We start from the raw sequence: 12,786 nt of genomic DNA on the forward strand, positions 1-12,786 counted from the left end.
TTGTTATAGACTGAGTCATGGAAAGTTCACATCAGCAAATTACTTATTAATTATCACTGCCAATCTGTAATTTTTAATATAAAAATCAGTCTCAGTTTTTTTGGATATGGCCACCTGATGTAGATGGGGTGCTGGGGAAGCTGCTGTCTGCTGTAAGAGTATTTCTCTACACTGACAATTACGAACCTGCCTTAATAGCAGAATGATCAAATGTAAGGCAATGCAAGTGGTGTAAGTCACAGTTTGTGGTACTGCATACCATATAATAACATTTGTTTCCCAAATATGGGTGTGAGAGGCTGATTTAGCCAAATAGGAGCAACAGTTTCTTAGGACACCATACTCTACCGCAACAGCATGATCAGGAAAAGGTGGATTTGTCGTGGTGCTATACAGAGGGCCATAATCTCAAATATATTTTTCTGATTCTCTAAGAGGCTCTCCTATTATCTTAAGTTATACCAGTAAAGTAAAACTTTTTTTTTTTTTGAGACGGAGTCTAACTCTGTTGCCCAGGCTGGAGTGCAGTGGTGCGATCTTGGCTCACTGCAACTTCTGCCTCCTGGGTTCAAGTGATTCTCCTGCCTCAGCCTCCTGAGTAGCTGGGATTACAGGCACGCACCACCACGCCTAGCTAATTTTTGTATTTTTAGTAGAGATGATGTTTCGCCATGTTGGCCAGGCTGGTCTTGAACTCCTGAGCTCAAGTGATCTGCCCACCTCAGCCTCCCAAAGTGCTTGAATTACAGGCATGAGCCTACCAGGCCCAGCCTCAAGTAAAACCTGATAATACTCAGGCAGAAAGAAAATAGTGTGAAAAAACCAGTAATCAGTTATTGCTATATTGTATAGGTTGAGAGTCTGGAATGGCACATATGGTATAATAGCAATTTAAGAAAACATTTATATTTACCACTTCCAAGCAGAATCATTTCTGAGTATTCTGCAAAGTTGATACAATCTCTTCATAGAGAAGATGCTCTCTTTTAGAAGAAAAGCTTTATGATGTTATCAGTAATACTAAAAAGAATTATAATCTTTGAAAACTTGCTTATTTGTCTGATTTACTTACTACATATACCAAGCCCTAGCTTGGTCCTAGTGTGATTTTTATAAATGACAGTGACAAACAGTGTATCTCTAAAACTGTTGAATCTTTTTTTGTTAACAGGCACAGTTAGAATACATTGCTATGTTCATGAGTAGATCCAAATATCATTTAGTTTTAAATTTTATAATTAAATGTACCATGGATTAATTTGGGTCATATTACAGTATAGAATTGTACATCACTATAGGTCCCTAATTTTGGACATGCATACTTGATAAATAAATGGCTTTTTAAAAATTGAAACATGCTATAGTCTGTTCAATTTTTAAACATGCAATATCTATACTAACATCCCTTTGGCTGGAAATGCAAGGCATGCACTGATGCCAACTTTGCTTCTGGACATGCAATATCTGTACTTGTGCAGACCTATCTGCTGAATTTCTGCAGCGTGTGCATGCCACTTCAAATGCTACATTTTCTTTCTGCACTAGCACAGACCTCATTCACAAATATGCGACAGTGACTCCATCACTGATGAGATGTCTAGAATTTGAGGAATTCTGAACTCAAAATCTGATAGCATAAACACAACGATGTTATACATTCACAATTTTTCTCGAATGAACAGGAATGCTTTAGAAATATTAAGTTCATCATTGAGATGAATAAAAAGGAGAGTGAATTATAAGCCAGAAATGTTTTATGTGGTTTCATACCAAAGAATCTATAATCAGCTGGTCAGGGGAGGTATGCCCTAAACATTTTTCTTTTAGTTAAAACGGTCACATTTGTTTTTGCAGTTTTTTCAGTTTCTTTCAGAACTAATTAAAAAGTTAAGTTTTCATAAGGTTTTAAAGTTGTCATGTAAATACTCTATGAAATTAGTGATGGCCTCACGGACCACTAGGTTAAGGAGAGGTGCATGTCCACGTACAATATCTACGCAGGAAAAATGAGAACACTGCAATTTTCAGATATATTTTCCAGGCTTCCACAACTCCTGAGTTAAAGTGGAGAATTTAGTTCTTAGCTTCATGATAAAGTTATCACGGTATGCTAGCATTATACATGACATCAAAATGACTTAAATTGCACAAACATTTTTTACAGAAAGTCGTTCAAGGAGGAATTAGAAAAAAAGGGGAAAATGAGAGAGAAAAAGTATTAAATTCCAATAGCTATACAGGTTACTTAATATCTGTTACTTTATGTAGTCCTCACAACACTGCCATTAGCTCCAATTTGTAAATGCAGAATCTGAGATTTATAGGAATTAAGCAATCTGCCCCAATTCACACAGTTAATAAATGGCAGAACAGGGAATTGAGTCCAGGTCTGTCTGACTTCCAAACCTATAGTTTCAACATTTCACTGTCTCTAAAAATATCTCCCAGGATAACACAGAAGTATTTTAAAAATCATATTTTATTGTTTTTTCCAAAAGATTTTATAAGAAACATGCATTTGGAAAATTTCCATGGTATGAGATGAAATTAACAACAATTACATTTTCTCAATTCTAAGGTGTCATCTTTTATAAGACACTATATTGATTTTATTAATAAAAAACATTCTTGGTGGGGGAAGACCCTCACATAAAATATACTTATTGATTTTACAACACAATTATTTAGAATCCTAAAATGTGTGAAAAGAATGTGTGTAAGAATCAAGGGAGATTTTTAGCCTTATTCTCCAATTTGCAATTTATGGACCATATAGATGTTAACTTACCTCTGAAAGTTAACATGAAACTGAGAGGCTTACTATCTGCCCTAGTGAAATCATAAATGAAGTTTTATGTTACTTTAGAGTAGATTATTAGGATGAGACAGTGGGGCTTAATTTTTGTTTTGTTTTAAATCAAATGTCAACTGGATAAAATAATGTTTGAATGTTATATTGCCTCCAAAGAAACAGAAAACAATTATATCACCAAAGTGATTTAGAATAACATATACTAGAATTTTAAACAAATTTTAAGAAATAGATGTTTCAAATCAGAGTGTTTCAAATGGCTAAATTTATGATCACCTTGTTATTAGTTAAGGACATGAATGATTATTGAGGCAGATGTTAAAAATAAATCTTTACCAATGAGAAGGATACAAAATAGAAGTTTAACCATTATTATCTCTGGGTGATTCTCCTTGGTTATTTGTATTTCCAGAATTCACTACAATTAGTATGTGCTGCTTTTGTAATAATAATTATTCCTGCTTGTTAGCTTTTATTTTCTCCACTTATTTAGAGAGAGGGTTGACCAGACTGGAGTGCAGTGGAACAGTCATAGCTCACTGTGGCCTGGAATTTCTGGGCTCAAGCAATCCTCAGCCTTAGCCTCCTGAGTAGCTAGACTACAGGTACACATCACCAGACCTGGCTAATTTTTAAATTTTTTTGTCTAGACAGGGGATCTAAATATATTGCCCAAGCTGGTCTTGAACTCCTGGCCTCAAGCAATTCTCCTGCCTCAGCCCCCAAAAGTGCTGGGATTACAGGCATGAGCTGCTTGTCAGTCTTAAAAAAAAAAAGTGAATTAGATGGTTTTCTATCTGTCTGTTACTAATCTGTCTTACAAATGCTGTGTTCATATTATATAAAAACAACTGAAAAATTCAGTGGAAGGAAAAAAATTCAATTTTGTAGACTGAAACCAAAATCAATGGACTGAATTGGTTTCATTAACATTACCTATGTTGTAAGCAAATTTTTCAGTATACAAACTTGGTAAATATAGACAAGAATTTTTGAAATTGGAATTAGACTTGAAAATCCAGGACCTGTGGTCACCATATCTACAGAACTTGGAACACAGGTACATGATAAACTTTTGTTATGTTACACACACTTAGCTAAGGGTTGCTGAGTGCTCAGTTCTCTTAAGGAATTACAACTGTTCGACTCATTCAGGGCTAAGAAAGAACTGAATCTAAAAATGTCCAGGCTATCTAAAAAAAAAAATTATAACTGCACTTACTTCTAAATTCACTTACACAGAAGACAGGCAAAGCAGTCTTCCCTGAGCTCATAGAGGCAATGCAGGACAGAAGCTACAGTTCCCACAGCGCCAGTGCTGCCCTCAGCAGAGCTGTGCGGCCACATTTCTGACTCCTATCAGTAACTTGCAAAGTAGAACTCTTATTGGCTCAGACTCACAGTAATTAGAATAGCAAGACTGACCTGTTACCATTCAGCTATTAACATTAAAGACAATCCCAGTATTTCCCCAAGCATTCTAGGCTGAGAATAATCACCACTCTGGGATACCATTGTAGTCTCAATTCCCCCTTCCCAAAAAGTTGCATCGTAATGTACTGAAGTGATGTCGTAAGCAACAGCACTGAAAGCCAGCAAAAGCCCACAGGGTTTACTTCCATCAGACGTCCAATGATCATTTATGAATCAATGAAGTAGGCCTGCTTCAGAAACTTGTAGCAAACAATGGCTCCATGGGTAAAGCGTAAGGCAAAGCTGCTTCATTACATCTACTCAGTGATGCTCAGCCAGAGAAATGTCTCATGAGTCAGTGGAGTTCAGCGGGAATATTCTCGCAATGCTGGACGTCAAAAATAGACAGGGCAGCGGATGCGGCTTTCTGATTATTACCTGTTGCTTTGAGAGCTGCAATAGCTTGTGGGGAATTTAGGAAAAGAGAGATCTTGCCATTTTCCAGAAATCTCATTTGGATTGCAAAACAAAAAAGACAGAGAGGCCCAATAAGAATGACACAGAGCATGTTGTCTGCAATTTAACACACACCACTGTGTTCCAAAAATATTCATTTCCTAAAAGAGGCAAGTGAGACAAAATTACTTTGGAGATTTAAAATACATCCATGATGACACATCCCACATTCACGTCTTACTTCTCATGAACACATCGGGCCACTTAGAAACTATGCCTCATGCCAAATTGAGCTACGGAAGTGTGAGAACACATTTGTTGACCCTAGAGCACTGTTTACTTCTCAGTACACTTCCCCACATTGTTAGAGAACTGTCCCTTGGATAAAAGTGTATATAAAACAGCCAAAAGTGTAAGCATAATTTTCAGAACTTGGTAATGACCCAGTGCAGCTATGACCCGGGGCTGTTCTCAGAAGCACACGGCAGAGCTGCTCTGTTGAGACCACTACTTACCAGCTTCTGGCAAAGTGTTTGGAAACCCGGTTCTCAAATAAAAAGAAAATATGTTGTTTGAAAATATGTGACTAAAAAGTGTTATTTCTTCTTCCTCCAATTAAGGTTTTATTCCAGTAAAATAACTGCACCTGCCTTTACTGAACACAGGTGACTAGGCCAGCAGTTTATAAGAAATAGGTTAATTAAATACTAGCATTCCCACTGCTTTTAATAACACCCATAGTGATTGTTACGGTTTATAAAGCCTTCTCACGGAAATAGTGTCTCGTATCGGGAAAGGAGGAATTTGTCTAGAAATTGCTCTTCAAAGAGCGGTGTCACTCATCTATGAGAACACTTTCTACTATCCACGAAAAATAAATGTCTCAGAGAAGTGGAAAGACATTTTCTGTCTAGAAAAACAGGCATTTTAGTTTTTATTTTTTAGGTCAAGCAAGTCTCAATACCTTGAGGATAAATCTGTTATGTAACTGAACTACCTGCTAACATATGAGGTATCTTGGTTTTTCTCTATGCAACTGAATAATATCCTGTTAGAAATACTCAAAATCCAAATGAAAGTATCTTTTCAGCATATGTACTTTGAAAGTTTCTTAAACCTTAAAAATCCTTCAGTCATTTGCTGAGAAATCACTTTTGTGAATTTAAATAATCTCTTTGTGTAGAACAAAAGTTCTCTCCTAAACACAGCTATTGTGTCCAAGACAAAAAAACAGAAAAACAAAAAACAAAACAACCAAAAACCCTGATGACAGTATCGAGAGTTTGTTAATTTCACTTTAAGTTACTGGATAAATTAAGAGGTAGGCCTGAAGGAAAGGGGGGATAAAAATGAGCTGTACTCAATGAAAAATATTTGGTGCTTTTTCTTAGCCTTCCCCAAGCAAAGACTAAACATTTCAAGACACAAGTGGTATTTTCTGATTGCTCTGCTGCTGGAATTTGTCTGTCGTGCCTTAATTCTGCCTTTTTAGATCTCCCCCTGCTCCACTGATGTAGGAGTTTGGGTCAGTATTAGTGTTTAACAAATACTGTCCCATAAAATTTAATTCTGTAAGTTTCCAGATATTATTTTTCTTTTCTTTTCTGGGACAGGGTCTCACTCTGTTGTGCAGGCTGGAGTACAGTGGCACTATCATGACACACTGTAGCCTCGACCTTCTGGGCTCAAGCAATCCTCCCACCTCAGCCTCCAGTAGCTGGGAAAATATTATTTTTCAATGTATAAACCATGTTTTAAATATGGAATACTTTACAAATTAACAAAATAAGTATATTATCTTTTTTTTTTTTTTTTTTTTTTGAGACAGAGTCTCGCTCTTTTGCCCAGGCCGGACTGCAGTGGCGCCATCTCGGCTCACTGCAAGCTCCGCCTCCCGGATTCACACCATTCTCCTGCCTCAGCCTCCCGAGTAGCTGGGACTACAGGCGCCCGCCACCGCAACCGGCTAATTTTTTGTATTTTCAGTAGAGACGGGGTTTCACCATGTTAGCCAGGATGGTCTCGATCTCCTGACCTCGTGATCCGCCCGCCTCGGCCTCCCAAAGTGCTGGGATTACAGGCGTAAGCCACCGCGCCCGGCCCAAAAATAAGTATTTTATCTTAACATAATTTCCAGGACTATAAATCTTCCTCAGAGAATGCTCTGCCTCCCAAGACTAATTTCAACTTGGGGATTGTTAGAGGGAGTGCCACTGTGACTTCTCCGACGGAAGAACGAGGGAGAGAAGATCTTATTGGCAATCATACAAAGCCATATATACGCTATTCCTTGGTTCACAGAGTTAGCTAAATATCACCAGGATAGAAGGAACCTTCTCAGCCCCTATCTCTCAAACTTGCATAGATGTCGTGAGGCATAAGGGGTGTCATGAGATTCCAACTTTCCATGCATGAGTAGGAGTTTTAGGAGTTCACAATAGAATGCAGCAGGCATTAAAGAAATTGAGGTTGGGATTCTGGTTTGCATTGAAAAGCACCTTCTGAAAATGTGCTCTTAAAAACGGTCATTAACATACCAGAAACTAACAAGTTTCAAAAACGCATAAGCAACCACCTCCCGTAAAAATGTTGTCCTTGCAGCAGGTGATATTAATTGCATATAACATGCATGATACTACAAGTTGTAGTTGAACTGAACACTAGGGCATGCATCTATTCTCTTGGAGGTTTTTTAAAATGGAAAGAAAGATTATCTATATATATATGCAGAGGGTGAGAGGGAATAGAGGGAGAAGTGGAGATTTTTGTCCTCTTTTTTTCTTACATTTCAAAAAAAACGTCTCCGAGCCAGCTCTATCACAAGGGACCTGAAATATTTTAATTGAGAACAATTCCCTAAGTCTAGAGAGGATTAATTAGTTAAGTTTACGTAAGAGTATAGCTGCTTTTTTTTCCCCAAAAAACAAATTTTTCCTTTAGCAATTATTTATAGTTTTAAATAGATAAGCCTTTAAATCTTTAAAATTTTAAGGCTTTTAAGGCTTTTCTCTTTTTTTTCTTTTGAGACAGAGTCTTGCTCTGTCGCCCAGGCTGGAGTGCAGTGGCACAATCTTGGCTCACTGCAACCTCTGCCTCCCGGGTTCAACAGATTCTCCTGCGCATGCCACCATGGCCAGCTAATTTTTGTATTTTTAGTAGAGACACGGTTTGACCACATTGGCCAGGCTGGTCTCGAACTCCTGACCTCAAGTGATCCAGCTGCCTCGGCCTCCCAAAGTGTTGGGATTACAGGCATGAGCCACCATGGCCGGCCCTTTTAAGGCTTTTAAATCTAGGGTTAAGGTCATTATTAAGAAGAACTTATAAAAACTAAATTCTTCTATCATCCAGTTGGCATACTACAACCTGTGGGCCAAAATCTAGTCCAGTATCTATTTGTATAAATAAAGTTGTATTAGAACACAGCCATAGCCATTCATTTATGTGTTGTCTGTGGCTGCTTTCCTGCTACATTAAAAGAACTGAGTAGTTGGGACAGACCATACAGCCCACAAAGCTTAAGGTATTTACTATCTGGCCTTTCAGAAAAACATTTGCCAACTTCTGGGTTAAAATATAATAAATAAAGATTAGCACCAACATAAGTCTAGTTAGATGGGAAATAATATCTCCAGAAACATTAGCAGTTTTAAGATTTTTTGAACTATGACCTTTTCTCAGAAATCTTAAAGATGACTAAATAAAGTATTAGTGTAAGGTTAAGAAGAGGGGGCATTGAATATAGTTGAGTTGATAGAGATAATTCCCATGTTATAATTTCAACTCATTTTTTCTCTTAAGATTATATATAAGAAACAAGTTGTCAAATTAATCTAAATTCATTTAAATTAATTAAATTTTGATGAATTCTATTCCTGGCGTTTTTTTTGTTTTGTTTTGTTTTGTTTGAGACAGGGTCTCGCTCTGTTGCTCAGGCTGGAGTGCAGTGGCATGTTCACAGCTCACTGCAGCCTCAACCTCCCAGGCTTACATGATCCTCCCACCTCCGTCTCCGGAGTAGCTGGGACTACAGGCATGCCCTACCACGCCTGGTTAATTTTTTATCTTTTGTAGAGATGGAGTCTCCCTATGTTGCCCAGGCTGGCACTGAACTCCTGGGCTCAAGCACTCCTCCCACCTCAGCCTCCCAAAGCGCTGGGATTATAGGCATGAGCCATTGTACCTGGCCTATTCCTGGCTTTGAAAAAATGGTTTTCGGACGCTAAATCTTTTATTATAATTCAAACACACTATGGTTGCTTCTGGGAGACTTTTGCCTTTTGCCCTGCTTACAAACTAGCATCATATTCTAAAATCTCAGGAACTAAAATTACTCATTGTAATTTCTCTAAAATTCAAAGCCTATTGGAATCCCTACTCTTGTTATGTAGAATATAAATACTCGAGACATTTCACACCACATTTTCATTATTCAGCATTCCCATCAAGTGCTGGAAGGCCAGTTCACTATTATATAATGAATGTCCTGGGTTTGTTCTGAAAGGGCAGCCTTGTACAGTGACTTACCTCACAGCACCAGGGAGGGAGAGATTTAGAAAATGCAGGCACAGGAGCAGGGTATAGGGAAACAGTCATTCTCAGTAAGAAACAGATTCATTTAAAAAAAAAACCCTAGTACCACCTCCTAGTGAGCCTCCTTGCTTTAGAAATTTTGACAAAGCAATCGTTGAGAAAATTTCATGTGGCAAATTATCTTAATCACAAAAAGCCACTGGCTGAATGTTTTCGTATAACGCAGCGTTATTTGGCCGTGTACGTGGCCCGCCAGCCCTGTTTTCGTCCTGAGGCTTCCTCCACCGCATCCTCGGCATGCCCTGCAGTGGTTTGGAACGGCCCTCCCTTCTACTCACTCATGCATTTGTACATCTAATGTATGCGACTGTTCTCCTGTCATATAAAATAGCAGTGTTAGTAATTAGGGTTAGTTTTTACTTGATTTTATTTCATTCAAAATGGATGTGAAACTTACTGGCATACCTAGGCTGCAGCCTCATGCAAGCAAGCAAAAAGCAAAATACTGAAAATGGAAGAGAAGAGAAACTGGCTAGCAGGCAGCTAAACTCACCCTTTTGTACAGCCTATGGTCCACCAGGGGGCTTTAGACAGTAAAACAACACCAGAGAGCTATTAGCACGTGAGGGTCACAACAGAAATCTTATAAATAGCTTTATTTCAACAAAAAAGAATGTAACATGGTTTCTTTTTTGGAAAGAAAGAAAAGGAGAGTGATGGTGGGGTACGTGAAATGAGTAGGTAAAAAATTCATCAATTTAAGTCTTAAAAAATTGGGGTCATATGACTTAGAAATGGGATACTTCTGACTGATTCCTGAAGCTACTATCTACCTACCTTTTTGAGAGGGTGTCATATGAGGTTTTCCTTTTTTTTTTTTTTTTTGAGACGGAGTCTCTCCCTGTCGCCCAGGCTGGAGTGCAATGGTGCAATCTTGGCTCACTGCAACCTCCGCTTCCCAGGTTCAAGAGATTCTCCTGCCCCAGCCTCCCAAGTAGCTGAGATTACAGGTGCGTACCACCACACCCAGCTAATTTTTTGTATCTTTAGTAGAGACAGGGTTTCACCATGTCGGCCAGGCTGGTCTCAAACTCCTGACCTCAAGTGATCTGCCTGCCTCGGCCTCCCAAAGTACTGAGATTACAGGCGTGAGCCACCGCACCCGGCCAAGGTTTTCTCTTAATAAGATTTTAATGCTTCTAAGGACAACAGACATGATAGTTTCTTTTAAAATAACATTAAATAACTCGACCCAGAATGAAAATAGGATTACACACATCCTAAGGAAAATATGAGTTTAAAACAAACTTCCAGGATAGATTTTTAGGATTTCTTCAAGATCCTTAATTGAACATATTAATTGAATATATAGAAATGGGAAGTGAATACTGATCTTATTACAGAGGTTATTAAAATTTGCCTATTCTTCTAACATCTAAACTGTAAATGGTCAAGTAAAGAGCCAATAACATTTTTTATTTCATTCCAATTAATGCATAGGAATCCAGAGCCAGTATCTGATGTTCTCTTCATAATGAACCTTCTTGTTATCCATCTTATAAGGTTATTAACAGTTAAAATATACACTTAAGGCAAAAATCTTCATGAAATTTTTCTCTACCAGTTTACAGAAAGAGAACTCTAAAAACAAAAGTGAAAGGACTCCTTTGTTCAGCTTACTTTGTGGGGGCAACCTTTCATGAATTTATGTTTTGTTTAAATATCTCATTCTCTTAACTCTCCCAAAGTAAACACGGGACACAGCTTTGGCAAAAACGAAAGGGAGATGAGTGTAGGACTTTATGCAATTTTGCTCCTACGTTACCCACACATTCATTCAAAGTTTGAGGATCAGACTAGTAGAAATGAGGAAAAAGTCTAGCACGACTTAACTTGCAGACATTCTGGTTTGTCTGAAGTGGCCTAAAGAAGAGTGGTGTTAAGGTAATTTTCTTGAAAACAAAATCTATCTGGAAAGTATTAACCACAGTGTCATGAAAGAAGATGTGATTCTGCTCAAAGTGGCCAAAGTCTATTGGTTTCAGTGCTGGATAGGATCTTGCTCAGGTTTTTCATTTTGCAGGTCGAAGAGGAAAAGGGAGGAAGGAACTATGAACGTATTGGAGAATGTAAGGAAAAGGGCCCAGGTGAGTCCTTGATCTGTTCACCCATATAAAGAAAATCAGCTACTCTATTTGGTCCTAAGTCCCCTGCTAAGTAAAAGGTATGATTGAATAACAAAGGAAAGAGGCTGCCTTTGGTAAGGCTTGCAGAATTAATTTCATGATCTTAGAGCCATACCCGTTTTGGGGATGCATTTCCTAACAGGACTTCCTGTTTCAGAGTACTGACACTAGTATGTTACTCATTAGCTATCATGGTGAAAAATCTCCCATCCTTGCATGGTGGAAAGTAAATGTTGCTGAGGCACAGGGCAAGTGAACATTAGCTTCTGCATGGCATTGTAGCTGGGGAAAACCATCTATCCTACTGAATGCCGTTTTTTAAGTTTTTATGATGTCAATGCAGTGGCTGTGCATGTTTCCTTCTATGGTCACAAAAATAAATTCTTTTGTTAATTTAAATAAAAGTACAAATAACCCATTAAACCTATTAAGTCTTAAAGGCAAGATATTTTCAAAGCCGGCAATCATATGGTTATAGGAGTAAGAAAAACTAAAGCAAAATGAAACATCCAAGGAATCCAATTAAATATGAATACTAGGACTTTTGGTATAATTAAATAGGAAGAGGAAGTAAGACATTAGAGAGTCTGCTTTAATGTTTGGTATTATAAACTGCACAGCTCCTGACACACAGAGCAACAACCCAACCACACAGAAGGTGGTCTACACCCAGCTCGGACGGCCGCAGTTACAGACGTCAGACTGGAATATTCACCTGGATAAAGAACACAAACCACTTTCACCAGCCCTCTGAAATCTAAGTAGAGATGCTAGTCTTCATAAAGAAATCTCAAATTTGAGGAACAAAGAGAAATTCCTCTGGCTTAGCTCCATGAGAAGATGCTGCATCCCACAGAATGCTGGGGTCACAGGATCCCATTTCCTACTAATTGAAGATGTGCCCAGAGTCTCAGATGTCTTTCTTTTCCTGAACAGCTGCATTCCAGTGATCTCTCCTGTTCCTCATCACCGACCAGCTTTAATTGATAGTTTAATAATAGAGCATGTTGGCAATTACATGACCAGCAGAGGGCACCAGCTATTTGGTGGAAATTCTACATCAGAAAACTTGTTTGGAATTCATGGTTTTCTTTCCCTTCCTTGAGACTAGAAACTGTTTTCTGTTTGGACACGCGCTAGCATAGTAAAGGATTAGAGCAAAGAACATACTGCAATGTGGCATATCAATCACAGGTTAAAGAGAAACTTAGAATTAAAAGCTAGTCCGACTAAGTTGACCTCACACCCAAATTAAAACAGAAAAACACAGGCATGAATCTCCATTGTTCAAACAGCATCGTCTGACATGGTTACCAGCACTCCAAGGGTAGCAACCTGATCCCTAGTTAAAGAGCTCTACCGCCCTATTGTAATTTGGGACGTCTG

At 38.3% G+C, this 12,786-nt stretch overlaps 1 protein-coding gene across 15 annotated transcripts in view; it reads right to left on the reverse strand.

The window, feature by feature from the left end:
- Window positions 1-12,786, reverse strand: part of CAMTA1 (calmodulin binding transcription activator 1) — a 986,830-nt gene that overhangs the window by 4,244 nt on the left and 969,800 nt on the right. For 6 of the 15 annotated variants that reach the window (XM_031010110.3, XM_031010103.3, XM_031010092.3 and 3 more), the window contains one exon: window positions 9,768-9,798. The exons of the other annotated variants lie outside the window; for them this stretch is intronic. In XM_031010110.3, the coding sequence (XP_030865970.3) occupies window positions 9,768-9,798 (31 nt within the window). The remainder of the gene's footprint in view (window positions 1-9,767; window positions 9,799-12,786) is intronic. 15 annotated transcript variants of the gene reach the window in all.

The sequence above is a fragment of the Gorilla gorilla genome, chromosome 1 (genome assembly GCF_029281585.2).
Source record: "Gorilla gorilla gorilla isolate KB3781 chromosome 1, NHGRI_mGorGor1-v2.1_pri, whole genome shotgun sequence".
In the NCBI taxonomy this organism is placed as follows: domain Eukaryota; kingdom Metazoa; phylum Chordata; class Mammalia; order Primates; family Hominidae; genus Gorilla; species Gorilla gorilla.